Source organism: Toxorhynchites rutilus, chromosome 1 (assembly GCF_029784135.1).
Source record: "Toxorhynchites rutilus septentrionalis strain SRP chromosome 1, ASM2978413v1, whole genome shotgun sequence".
Taxonomy (NCBI): domain Eukaryota; kingdom Metazoa; phylum Arthropoda; class Insecta; order Diptera; family Culicidae; genus Toxorhynchites; species Toxorhynchites rutilus.
In genome coordinates this window covers 80,088,359-80,103,293 of record NC_073744.1, presented here as the reverse complement: position 1 = coordinate 80,103,293, position 14,935 = coordinate 80,088,359, and the positions used below count along the sequence as shown (strand labels likewise).

Here is a 14,935-nt window from a genome sequence, read left to right as displayed (position 1 = left end):
AGAAAAACTAAGAGCATTTTATGGGAGGAGGGGAATGATTTCAGAAGTGGATAATTGAGACGCAAATATGCTTTTTTCGCGCTGAAATGCATAGAAACCATCGAAAAAAAACTAAATGGACGAGAACTTCGTCAAATATGCTTCTTTTCATATACCGTACAAAAAAACGCATAAGAACAAAAAACTGCACAAAAAAAATCGCAAAAAATAATTCGCGCAAAAAAAACCGCACAAAAACAGGTTTCACTGTATATCCAAATCTGATCCAAAGGGATGTTTTGAAATCACAATAATCAGGCGATGCTATTTTATTCTCCATCTATACACAGAGAGAGTACTTGGAACGGTGAGCTACCAAGATCTCAAGCAAGCAAGGTGAAAGAGAGATCCCTGCTGCATACACTCTCGAATGATTGCTTCTACTACGCAATGTCTATCGTGAGTGCATGCTACAAACGATTAATCTTATTCGGCACAGTTCATGGTAAGAAGCTGTTCGGACTCTCTTCAACTTACGAACAATTGAGATTTTATGACACTCGTCGTGGAATTTTTGAGTTTTCTACTGCACTGATCGAAGTGAGTGACTGACTCACTCTCGTGCAATAACATTGTTTCGTGTCGGTTTTATTTTGCTCTCGATAAAAAGCAGACGGTTCAACGTAATTGATTTAATCTTATCCTCCCAAAGTCGATTTTAGATTAGAATAATTCCGAATATTCACAATTCTCTCGATTCACATTTCTCTTGAAACGCCACTCGTATTTCAATAAGTGATTTTGTGGACCACTTTTTGAATTCGATTGAATTTGAAACTTTTATTTACTTTATTGTAAATAATGTGGAAAATTGAATATTTAAGTCCTTTACTATATTTGTAATATGGGGAAGTTTTTCGAAGAATATTGTGGCTCAACGTATTGTTGTTCAAGATAGCAAGAGGCTTTTATTAAGAAAATTGAAAACAGTACATTTTTCATTATTAGAATATATATATATATATATATATATATATATATATATATATATATATATATATATATATATATATATATATATATATATATATATATATACATATATATATATATATATATATATATATATATATATATATATGTATATATATATATATATATATATATATATATATATATATATATATATACATATATATATATATGTATATATATATATATATATATATATATATATATATATATATATATATATATATATATATATATATATACTAGCTGACCCGGCAAACTTCTTCCCGCCCAAAATTTGTTTTTTGTTATCAGTACCTTCAAACATTCACATTTTCTTACTATGAACAAGTTCATGGGTCCAATCGCAAAACTGTTCATTGATGGATCTTCTAATCGACCCCGTTGAATTTTGTATGGCAGCTCCCCCCTTTGAGAGAGGGGTGGAGAGGCTTACCACCATAGAAACATTTATTGCACACTAAAACATTCACATGCCAAATTTGGTTTTATTTGCTTGATTAATTCTCGAGTAATTCAGAAATTTGTGTTTCATTTGTATAGCAGTCACACCCCACCCCCCTTAGAGAGGGGGGTGGAGAGTCTAACTATCATAGAAATATTCATTGCACCCTAAAACCTTCACATGCAAAATTTGGTTTCATTTGCCCGATTTATTCTCCAGTAATGCCGAAATTTGTGTTTTATTTTTATGGCAGCCCCCCCCCCCCCAAAGAGGGGGGTGGGGAGTCTAATCATCATAGAAACATTTTTTACACCCTAAAATTTCAATATGCCTAATTTGGTTTCATTTGCTTTATTAATTCTTGTGTACTACAGAAATTTGTGTTGCATTTGTATGACAGTCTCCCCTAAGAAAGGGGAGAGGAGTATCTAACCACCGTAAAAACATTTATTGCACCCTAAAACCTCCATATGACTAATTTGGTTTCATTTGCTTCATGTTTTTCGAGTAATGCAGAAATTTGTGTTTCATTTCAATAGCAGACACACAGTTATCATCTACAGTTATCTCGAATTTTTTTTGTCAAAGAAATGTTTTCTTGCACTTAGTCGTTTTTTCGCCTGAAAAATCGATTTTTCACAAAACATTTTTTTTTCTAGATAACTGTAAATCTCGACGTGTCATGCCATTTTAAGACATTTGGCAGTAAAATTTTTTGTTAAAAACTCCGATTTTCGATGACTCAAATTTTAACGTTCGTGACACCAGTAAATGAAGTCCGAATGAGTCAATATTTTGCATAAGTTATATTATTGTGCAAATCAACATTTCGAAGTTCCGAATGAAAAATCGAAATAACTGTTTTTATTGGCACCCAAAACCATATTTTTCGTTTCGTTCTCGGAAAAAAAACTAAGTCCCAGAATACTTTTGATGAAAATCTATAAACCACTATATCGGTTTGACATGGAATGGCTGATATATATATAATACAAATGATATACCAATATGGAGGAGTATCACATTTTCTGTTATTTTTAAGCTCATTTAATGTAATAAACCGGGATGCCATAACATGTGCTATAAATTAATTCTTGATGAATGAGCGAGAAAAATTCGATATCAAACGATGTTGTGCGCTGAGACCGAGGCCTGACAATTGGCTTCTTACTCTTCTTTTTGCTATTTGTTCGACCAAGTGCGAACAACAGGGATACCGAACCATGTGAGATGTTAGGTTGGAAACAATGTAAGATTTGTGAAGATTATATCTCCACGTCCGTGACATATATTTTTCGTATCGTTTCTTCTGCGAATAGTTACATTTTGTTGATGCAGTACAAAATGCTTACATATTTTGCAACTAATTATATTTTTCTTTTATTCTTTGTCATGGAAGCTAGCTCCCGACATCGTTCCGTGAATACATTATGAAGAATTGTATTTTCAAACATTATTGGTAACTCCATAGAACTAACCAATCAGCAGCTGGATCGAGTTTGACAGTTTACTGGTCCGGAATCGTTGTCTGGTATCGTCTCAGGTTACACCCATCGACAGAGCCGAAATATTACCGCTCTCAATCCCAATTTCACCCACTGTACATGCAAGATAGAGAGGCGAAATGCTTTCACGCCATCGATCGTCGTCTTCTGCCGGGAAACACACGAACTGTGAAAAGCGCAATTCAGTTCTCGTCACCTGCTCGCGCTGCAGTTCATGTGTTTGGAGGAATACATATAGTCAACACAACAAAATCGCGAAATCAAGATTAATCGGGATCAGTTTGTTGTTCGTTTTGTCCTTCCTTCCTATGGCGAGAGTGCATTGTGTCGCGTATCGCGTTTTTATTGTGCGAACTTCAGAAACTTCACGGTAATTCACGCTGTGCGACATGGTCAGCGGTCAGCGGTTTCCCACAGTCCCAGCGTCAGACCGCTAGTCTATGACAAATTTGGAGCGCCGTCGCAACCACTGGCTGTCACCACACTGAAAACCGCTCTTCCTGCCACCCCTAGAAAATGGTTCTGTGTAAGTACCGAATGTGTCGATAACGAGTGAACTTTGTGATTGAATTTCGTCATTCGAAGCGCGCGTGAATTCGGTTTCCTCGGCTGCTCAGAATGTGCGTATTTGCGAGCAAACTCTCAGTCGGTCTTATCGGTCGCGCAATCAGGTGACGCATTCCAAACATTGTCGTATGTTTGTCGAGTGAACCTAGAGGTAACTTATCGTGACGGCGCGTGGTAGCATTCAACATCGTGGCGATAACAGACGAAGCGAAAAGAACGCTACGATAAAAGTGTTATTTTTTGGTTGATTCCTAACTGTCTAAGTTTGGTGTTGAAATGACGTCTTGATCGAAGTTACGCATCGTTTGCAAAATTCGTGTTTCAAAGCGGATCATAATCCATTGTGGGTACCGTCGGTTCGGCCTAGCTCTCACGAGGGAAGAGAAGGAACACCGGTTTGTATGTGTGTCATAATCTATAATTAAAATCGATGAATTTCGAACCAACGGCAACCGGTACGGTTTGCCGCGGGAAGATCCACTTTTGGAACGACCGCCAAACGAAAGCGCACTCAAATTCGTTTACTTATTTGGGCAAACCCAGTGAATGTTATACAGAGCTGGGTTGACTTCAATTTGAGTTTAGCATCGACAAAACATCGATTAATTCAATAGACAATTTTTTCCCAGTCACTTGCTCTTACGTATGGTGACTTGGTGAGCGATTTTTTTGCATCTAATTAACTACTGGATCTAGGCCCAAAATTCCATTACGACTAGCAATGCCAGGACCCTATACATAACATAATAAAAATGCCTACCGTAAAGCTTTAATAATTAACACCTTCCTTTTAGTTTTTCATTCATCGTTCATTTCAAAGACCTGGATTAATGAAGTATTTTCAGTCGCTACTTGAGTTATGGTAGCTTTTGAACTAGACTTGACCGGAAACCCGCCGAACCGGTCCGCCTTAGAAATTGAAACCAATTATTCTAGTTATTCAGTAGCAGCAGCAGCAATGATCAATGTGGTACCAAGCATACATTCCGAAACCACCAAACAGTAGCAGCAAAAATTCGTTTGCATATCCACGCGCCAACGCATTGCGCAAAACGAGCGTTAATCTGTTGAAACATGCGATACCCTTATACATTCGCTGCAACGTTTGACACTAAACATCCGAAATTGACGGTCCGCCGGTTTCAGTCCATTGCGAACGATTGACAGGTGATAAAGTGTGTTATTGCTCTTGTGTCGGTGGTCTTATCAACTGGTACGGTTGTTTTCCCCTTGAAGTGGGGAAAACCAGAGTTTTGCCAAATTTCGTGTTATTATTGTCATCCTTTGATACGATGTGATGCTTGAACTCTCACCCGCCCTGACTCTCCTTCACCCCATCAGTGGGAAGGCAAACGAGCCTTCTGAGGTGCTACCATATTTGGAGACCTATCTAATCCCCGAAACAGATGGAATTTACCGACCGCAACATTGACCGTTGCCTGAGCACAGTGCGAAGGCCACCAGTCGAATACAATCCATAATAGTTTGCTACCAAATCGTCAAACGTATGTTTCATTCTGCTTTTTCAGACGAATCGAGCCACACGCAGGGTCCACTGGATGGTTCCCTGTACGCAACGATCCTTAAGAGTCCCAGATCGCCAACCGGAAGCAGTGGTAGTGGTGTCATTCAGCAGACGCTAATCTCACCACCGGCCGAATTCAGCAACACCAAATCGATCCTCAACGGAAACACTGCAGGCGGAAGTGGTCCTTCGCCAGTAGCACCGCCACTGCGGAGCAGCGCATCGAGCTACAGCTACGAAAGTGTCAAACGCTACCAAAGCACGGCTACCAATGGTAGCAACCGTGTGGGGGCCATTGTGAACGGTGGTCGAGCTGCTGCGGGTAGCGGTGAGAGTGCAAGTGCTAATCATAGTGTCAATCATAACGATAGTGGTGGCGGGAACTACCGCGATGTGATAGTGAATGGTAACGCGTACGATCTGAACCACAATCAAAATCTATCTCAAAGTCAGCAGCAGCAGCAACAGCAGACGCAGCTTAGGTGCAGCCAAGCTGACGCTCGTGATTCGGTGAGAAGTCCGCTGACGCTGTCTATGGACTCGGGGATCTCCAGCAGTGGACCCGCTAATCGTAAGTGTTTTGTTTGAACACTATTTTGCTCTGAACCACAGATAACATTTGATCATTTGAGTTTTACATTCTTAATAATTACGCCCTGATTGCGTAGTTTCTGATCTGAGACATGTATTTGGAATATTGAAGAATAAATACGAACAAATAGTCATATTCAAAAACGGGGTATATTTGTAGCTAAAAGTTAGAATAAACTGTTTTTGGCTTCACCCAAACTAGCGTTGGCAGAAAACATATCATCTTCAACAGAAAAACTGCTTGTTCGTGTGCTAAAGGGTGAAATGAACAAATTAAAGCACATTTTTCAAGAGTTTTCAAATGTTTGTATGTATGGGAGCAGATCCCTCTTTCTCTCTGAACGTCAGCTTGGAGTAGTACCAAATAAAGAGGTCAAACGATTCCAATCAGGGATCGAACCAAAGCCGGTCGGAATGCAAGGCTGTTTTACACAACTACGCTATCCACATAGCCACTGGTGCTGTTGCACCGGTAGTTTTTCTCTTTTTCCAAAAATGACCTTTTTAAAAAAATTATGACTTTTGAACTATTAGATCGATTCAGAAAATCAAAATATCTAATTGAAGCCAATGAGCATAGGAATATTGGAATATAGGAATATTGAACAAAGACTGAATACAAGTTTACTTTGAAAAATATTAGTTCAAAAACGAAAATAAATACATCTCTGAATTTTCGAATATGTTGTGTTAAAAAACCTAAGCTCTCAATAAAAAATGTAAAAAATATAGCGAAAGGAAACGGGAACAAAATTCGATTTTCTCGCAAGTGTAACATTTTAAAACAAGAAGACTTACTCATTGGCTTCAATTTGATATGTCGATTATCTATATCGGATCAATAGTTCAAAAATTATGATTTTTGAAAAAAAAAATTTCTAGAGAAAGGGGAAAACAGATTTTTCGAGCCATATAATAACCCCTTCTCGTATTATTTAATACGTCACACATCAAATGGTTTCACTACTCTGCTGAGCGTTCTAGCGCCCTATGTTATGCAAGTACACCACGAGTGAGACTCGATGTTGTACAGGAAAGGGTTAACTTTGAATATCATAACATAAAAACGAAAAGATCACATCTTTGATTTTCGGATATGTTACGAGAAAAACTTCAGCTTTCAAGAAAAAAAATATAAAAAAATATATAGCGCCCTCCAGTCCAAAGTCACGTAAACTTTACAAAAAACAAATGAATCGTTTGTTTTAGAAACCCCATAAGTCCATAGCACGCACTTGCGAGAAAACGACAAAAAACGGGTTTTCTCAAAGTTTTGACTTGGTCCTCCAATTTGTTGGTATAAGGTTCGATTATTAGACCCAAAACATATTATTTGGGACCACAACTTCAACAATATAACAGGTTAAGCTTAAAATATATCGCTTCAAGGTTGGTGGACTTGAGGGGTTTCTCAAAAAAGGAGAAATCAGCGGTATATTTAGCGGTTTTCCAATCGTGCATTGAGTGGTACAGCAAACACAACGATACGCTTGTTACTCCAGAACCGTCGGACGATTCGCTAATCCGAAAAACAGGAAGTGGGTTATATCTATGGTATAACCGCAAGGGTGACGTAGGACTATCGTTGATTTAGAGATCATTTGTTTGAAGTTGAATCTGAATTCATTCTGAATGAATGAATATTGGGGACTTCGAAAACGAGAGTGTTACGTTGGATGCACAAGGTTTTATGCATCCAATATTGGATACGGAAATATTCTACTGATGGGGAAGAATAATCTTCAGAAGCTATTCTGTTAATTGCGATTGATCGAAAAATCACAAAACCAAATGTATTTGGTCACAGTGTTACATGGATAGAAAACATTAAAATAAACTCTTTCACGTGAATGTAATTTTAAATTCCCAGAGGAACTGGCAGATTATTTTCAGTAACGATTAGATATTCACACATTTTCCTCGATACTGGAAGCCCACCAGTGGTTTATGCTAACTCGATAACCATCTGTTAATAGCACTTGATTGAAACATATTTGGTCACAGTGTTACATAGATAGAAAACATTCAAATAAACTCTTTCACATGAATGTATTTTTAAATTCCCAGAGGAACTGGCAGATTATTTTCCGGATCTTTCTCGATGCTGAATGGCATCCAAACGGAAAGAATTCCGCGCGTGTATGTGTGTGTGTGTAGCGGCTGCTTCGAGATCTTCCCGGGGAACAGTTTGTGGCATCACTCTCCTCCTGATGGATTCCCTTCTGGCCTAAGGTGCACAAACAGGCTCTTGGTGACACCGTTCATTCGCGCTTTCATGATAAACGAAGAGCTTCACCACAATAGCGACAACATGCTCCAATCGCTGTTCAATTAGAACTGAGTGGATTTCCGAGCGGCGCTCGCTTATATACCGATTGGTGATTTCAATAGCCTGTTTTGAAATCAATTTTAAGACTATTGAAACAAGTTTTTGGATCAGAAAGTAACAAGTATAGAACGCGTAGACATTTTATCTATCGAATGAAGTTTTTATCATACCATTTCGTTCAGTTGTTTAGGAGCTATTAACGATCAAAATCTCGGTCTCCGGCGTAACGCTTTCGTTTTCGAAACTTTGATTTTATACCCCGGTATAGAAATGAAAGACGTAGTCCTACGTCAAAAAGACGTTAGACAGAGGCGAGATTCGAACCATTCCCTTCCTATTTTTGTATGGCGTTCCATTGATTCTTGCCCTTTTTTGTGACTTCCGCTTGGAATTCTGCAGTCCGCCGAACACCACACTTACATTTCGGGGTCGTGTCCGCGTCGCAATCCGAATAAGATGACATTCCGATTAAGTTGAGTTGCGCATGCTTCTTACGGCATCGGTAACAATGAATAAAATTATATCATTCAGCTCGCGCAGTCCGAAGACATCGGTCGCAAATTTGTTCGCGTCTATTATAGAGTGGAGATTATACCGTTATCAGTTCGTGGCTGGTGAAGTTATTTCGCCCTAACGGGGTTCTCTTTATTGCGCGAGTGAGGAGAGCAGCAATCACTACCAGCGTGAGGAAGAAGTCCTCCACGGCGGACGCGGTGCGTGTGCCGTATCATCGCTGTGTGTGCTTTAGCATCGTCATCGATTCCATCATCGTGTTTTGGTGCGATATACCGTTGCATCTGTGCCGAGCGATTGCCACGCGGTTCGATTGGGACACCGTTTCAATTCATTCGCATTGGTGTGCGATTTAGGTATAATATATATTAGGTTTAGAAATACAAAAAAAAATAAAAATTATATTATTTTATAACTGCCGTAATGGCAGAATGTCATGTTGACATGGAGATTGAAACTACTGTTTCCTCCTCACTAGCTACAACGGGGGCTGGGAAGTCGCTTAAACGCGTTCCCCCCTCAGAAGATGTCTCTTCAGAGAAAGAGGTAATCTACCTTAACAAACCCCCCTCAAGAAAATTGGCAAACTTTTCCTCCTCGCCCCCTAATCTCCCGCTCCCGCTTCCGCTCTACTACCGAACTTGCCTCCCAGCCCTACTGATCCCGCTCCCGTTCAACAATCGACCTCGTCCTCCCCCTCAGTTGTTTCCTCTCCTCGTGTCAAGGTCTATCCAGACGATGCACTTGGAGCTGGTCCATGGGTTGTTTTTTTCCGACCTAAACCAAAAGGAAAGTCAATTAATGTCATTCAGGTTTCGAAAGATCTGGCAAGATTATATTCCTCCGTGGTCGAAATCTCTAAGGTTAGACCGAACAAACTGCGTGTTGTCGTGAGTGATCGGAAACACGCGAATGCAATTGTGATCGACGAGAGATTCTCCCTAGAGTATCGCGTCTACGTGCCCTCCCATGACGTAGAAATCTCGGGGATGGTAACTGAAACTGGTCTGACGTGCGAAATGATAAAAGAAGGAGTTGGTAAATTTAAAAGACTCCCGTTGGTGGGTGTTAAAATTTTGGACAGCCGCCAACTAGGAAAAGTATCCCAGGAAGAGGGAAAAACTAAATTCACGCCGTCAGACTCGTTTCGAGTAACTTTTGCTGGTTCCGCTCTACCTGACTACGTCATGGTGGGCAAATTGAGATTGCCTGTGCGACTCTTCGTGCCAAAGCCCATGACTTGCCAAAAATGCAAGTCAGTTGGTCACACTTCAGATTATTGTGCCAACAAGGAGCGCTGTGCCACTTGCGGAGAGCAACATGAGGGGAAATCCTGCAGTGCGACTGAGCATAAATGTCCATATTGCGGGGGATCCCCACACGAGCTCTCAGTGTGTGAAACTTATAAGAGTCGCTGGGAGAAACAGAAGCGCTCTTTGAAGGAACGCTCGAAACGCACTTTTGCGGATATTTTAAAGGGCGCTTCTCCACGGGCCCAACAACAACAACCAATCAACACACAAAATGTCTTCGCCACGTTGCCCGTTGACGAAATAGAAGCGGACACAGCTAACGGGGGCACACCGTTCATTTTCCAAGGGAATCCCCGGCGCAAAAATGTGACCACTCCCAAAGTTCAAGGACAAGCCCCTCCGGTGATACCCCCTGTTAGCATGCCTAAAAAATCGAGTGCAGCGGACAAGCAAAATCAGGTTCCTCCTGGATTCCGTGGGAATATTTCACCTTCGAATGGCCCAGCACTCGAGGGGACATCAAAAACCCCAACTGTCCCTGTTTTTCCGTCCAGTTCAACTTCCCAATCGGGATTTATAAAGTTGTCTGACCTTTTGGACCAAATCTTCAAGTGTTTTAATGTTTCCGACTCCATCAGAACCATTGTCACCGCAATGCTTCCAGTACTAAAGACAATTTTGCAGCAATTGATGCAAACATGGCCCCTCCTTGCAATGATTATCTCTCTTGATGTCTAATTTAAATAGAGAGGTCGGAGACATCACTGTTTTACAGTGGAATTGTCGTAGTCTTATCCCTAAATTGGATACATTCAAATTTTTAATTCATAACTTCAATTGTGATGTTTTTGCTCTGTCCGAAACTTGGCTTTCTTCGTGAGATGATCTCTCTTTCCACGATTTTAATATTATACGCTTGGACCGTGATGACAGATACGGAGGGGTGCTATTGGGTATCAATAAGTGCCACTCATTTTTTCGAATTGACCTTCCACCTATTGGAGGGATCGAAGCTGTTGCTTGTCATGCAAACATCAGAGGCAAAGACCTCTGTATTGTCAGCTTGTATTGGCCTCCGAGAGCTGCGGTTAGCCGCAATCAACTTGTTGACATGTGCTCACTCCTTCCTGAGCCACGATTGATCTTGGGAGACTTCAACTCTCACGGAACTGCCTGGGGGGAACAGTACGACGACAATCGTTCATTGTTGATATATGACCTTTGTAACAGCTTCAATATGACCGTTTTGAACACTGGGGAAACAACACGTGTACCTAAACCTCCTGCTAACCCAAGTGCTCTTGACCTCTCGCTTTGCTCGAATTCACTATCGTTAGATTGCAAGTGGAATGTAATCCAGGACCCCAACGGTAGTGATCACTTGCCAATCAAAATTTCCATCACCACTGGGTCGAATTCTTCTGAATCTATAAATTTGGCATATGACCTCACAAGACACATTGACTGGAAAAAATATGCGGACGCGATTACTCTAGCCATCAATTCCAGAGATGGTTTACCTCCATTGGAGGAGTATAACTTCCTTTCTCGTTTGATATATGACAGCGCGGTTCGCGCTCAAACGAAACCCATCCCAGGTTCCACTATTCGTCGAAGGCCTCCCAATCCATGGTGGGATAGCCAATGTTCCATGCTTTATCAGGATAAATCGAACGCATTTAAAGCTTTTCGGAAACGTGGAACCATTGAGAATTTTCAAACGTATTTGGACCTTGAAAATCAATTTAAAAACTTGATCAAAGGGAAACAACGTGCTTATTGGCGAAATTTCGTGGGAGGTTTGTCACGAGAAACGTCAATGAAAAAATTATGGAAAGTGGCTCGAAACATGAGAAATCGCTCTTCATCGAATGAAAGCGAAGAATATTCACATCGATGGATTTTTAATTTTGCACGGAAGGTTTGTCCTGATTCCGCTCCTGTGCAAAAAATTGTTCGAGATATACCACAAGATAGGTGCGATCTTGATTCCGAGTTTTCGATGGTAGAATTCTCTCTTGCTCTCCTTTCTTGTAACAATTCTGCTCCAGGAACGGATAGAATTAAGTTCAACTTATTAAAAAACCTCCCTGATGTGGCGAAACATCGCTTGTTGAATTTATTCAATCGGTTTCTGGAGCATAATATTGTTCCAGATGATTGGAGACAAGTGCGAATTATAGCTATTCAAAAACCCGGAAAACCCGCGTCCGACTTCAATTCGTACCGCCCAATAGCAATGCTGTCTTGTATACGGAAATTGTTGGAGAAAATAATCTTGTTTCGCCTTGATCAATGGGTTGAAACGAATGGCCTCCTCTCAGATACACAATATGGGTTCCGCAGAGGCAAGGGGACGAATGATTGTCTTGCGTTGCTTTCTTCAGAAATTCAAATGGCTTACGCCGAAAAAAAACAAATGGCTTCAGTATTCTTGGACATAAAGGGGGCCTTTGATTCAGTTTCAATAGAGGTTTTGTCAGACAAATTACACTCTCGGGGTCTGCCGCCTCTGTTGAATAATATGTTATATAACTTGCTTTGTGAGAAACAGTTGAATTTTTCTCACGGGGATTCGACAGTAAATCGGGTCTCCTACATGGGCCTCCCCCAGGGCTCATGTTTAAGCCCCCTTTTGTACAACTTCTATGTAAACGACATCGACAATTGTCTTACACAAAATTGCAGCCTAAGACAACTTGCAGATGATGGAGTGGTGTCTGTCGTAGGATCAAACGAATCCGACCTGCAAGGTCCCTTACAAGATACTTTGAACAATTTTTCAACCTGGGCCATTGGGCTAGGGATCGAATTCTCCACGGAGAAAACAGAGATGGTGGTTTTTTCTAGGAAGCATAGACCAGCAAAACCAAAGCTTCAACTTTTGGGTAAACCGATCACTCATGCTATGTCATTCAAGTATCTTGGGGTCTGGTTCGACTCCAAATGTACTTGGGGGGCCCATATTAGGTATCTGAGTAAAAAATGCCAACAAAGAATAAACTTTCTCCGTACAATTACCGGCACCTGGTGGGGAGCCCATCCCGAAGATCTTATAATGTTGTATCGAACAACTATTCTCTCAGTGATGGAGTATGGCAGTTTCTGTTTTCAATCAGCTGCCAAAACACATCTCATTAAACTCGAGCGAATTCAGTATCTTTGTCTCCGTATTGCGTTGGGATGTATGCCCTCAACGCATACCATGAGTCTCGAGGTTTTGGCAGGCGTACTCCCACTAAAAGATCGCTTCAATTTATTATCTCTTCGGTTCCTCATCCGGTGTAAGTTTATGAACCCATTGGTGATCGGAAATTTTGAGCAGCTTACCGAGCTAAATTTTCATTCAAGATTCATGAGCTCATATCATGAATTCATCTCCATGCAGGTTGATCCTTCTTCGTATACTCCCAACCGTGTTTGTTTTCCTGACTACATCAATTCCTCTGTACATTTTGATCTGTTCATGAAGGAGAAAATCCATGGAATTCCAGATTATCATCGATCGGGGATCGTTCCTACGATCTTCAATGCAAAGTATGGGCGTGTCAATTGTGATAATATGTACTTTACTGATGGGTCCTCTATGAATGAGTCCACAGGATTTGGAGTGTTCAACGAAATTTTTAGCACCTCCCACAGTCTTCAGAATCCTTGCTCTGTGTATATTGCTGAATTGGCAGCGATACACTGGGCGCTGGACAGCGTCGCCTCACGACCTGTTGAACACTATTACATTGTAACGGATAGTCTTAGCTCTGTCGAAGCTATCCGTTCAGTGAGGCCGGAAAAGCACTCGCCGTACTTCCTTGAGAGAATACGAGAAAATTTGAGTGCTTTAACCAGACGCTGTTAGGTCATTACCTTTGTCTGGGTCCCTTCACATTGCTCAATTCCGGGTAACGAGAGGGCTGACTCATTGGCAAAGGTAGGTGCAATTGAAGGCGATATTTATCAGCGTCAAATCGCTTTCAATGAATTTTATTCTTTAGTCCGTAAAAATACCATCGCTAACTGGCAACGTAAATGGAACGAAGATGAATTGGGCCGGTGGTTTCACTCGATTATCCCTAAGGTTAGCCTCAAACCATGGTTCAAAAGTCTGGACTTGAGTCGGGACTTTATTCGCACCTTCTCCCGACTCATGTCCAATCACTGTTCGTTAGACGCGCTACTCTTTCGTTTTAATCTTGCCGATGGCAATATCTGTGCTTGTGGCCAAGGTTACCACGACATCGAACACGTTGTTTGGTCGTGCGAGGAGTATCTTGTTGCCAGATCGAATTTAGAAAACTCTCTTCGGGCTAGAGGAAGGCAGCCCAATGTGCCGGTGAGAGATGTGTTGGCTCGGTTAGACCTTGATTACATGTCCCAAATATTTGTCTTCCTAAAAGCTATCGATCTTCGTGTGTGATTGTCCTTATATCCTTATATTCTCCTTTTCCTTTTCCTTCGCGAGAAATCAAATCCCTTCTTACTAACAATAGAATAAGGTGAAATGTAAATACATGTTAGATATAAGATAGGCTCAAGAATTGAGTATGATGAATGTGAGTGCGAATGTGAGTGTGAACATTGTCAACATATCCTTATATCCCATCCTTTTCCTGAAACAAAATGTCACCCTTCTAAACTCGAGCAAGCCGCGAGTAATCGGTTCTCTACCTCATTAACATTAGCATTAATAAAAAATGTTTATATATACTTGTAACTATACAGATAGGAGTTTGGCTCCTTTAAACTTATGTAACTGAGCCTGTAAAAATAAACGATTTAATAAAAAAAAAAAAAAATTATATATCTATCGCAGTGCCGCCCGCGTCGATGATTGGATACGTTCTCAAACAAACGAATATTTTCAATCCTGATTTAAGGAGGTTCGTAGAACTAACTTTTTCTGAAAATTTGATAGTCGATGTGGGCACCCTCAAGGACTCAAAAACTACCAAAAAGTCAATTTTGACAAAAATTGCGTTTATGGGGTTTCTCAAACAAACGATTCAAATACAATCAACAGTTATGAAAACAAAATCCATTTTTTTAAATGCAATATTTTCTCAATGAAGGCTAGCTCATTGGCTTGGCTTTAATTTGATATGTCGATCATCTAAATCGGCCTAGTAGTTCAAAAGTTATAATTTTTTTTAAAAAGTCATTTTTGTAAAAGAAAAAGAAAAAGTCGAATTTTCAGACCAC

General features: G+C 40.5%; 1 protein-coding gene across 15 annotated transcripts in view; it reads left to right on the top strand.

Moving 5' to 3' along the window:
- Positions 1-14,935, top strand: part of LOC129763045 (tensin-2) — a 518,244-nt gene that overhangs the window by 419,073 nt on the left and 84,236 nt on the right. For 14 of the 15 annotated variants that reach the window (XM_055761768.1, XM_055761769.1, XM_055761782.1 and 11 more), the window contains one exon: positions 5,058-5,624. The exons of the other annotated variant lie outside the window; for it this stretch is intronic. In XM_055761768.1, the coding sequence (XP_055617743.1) occupies positions 5,058-5,624 (567 nt within the window). The remainder of the gene's footprint in view (positions 1-5,057; positions 5,625-14,935) is intronic. 15 annotated transcript variants of the gene reach the window in all.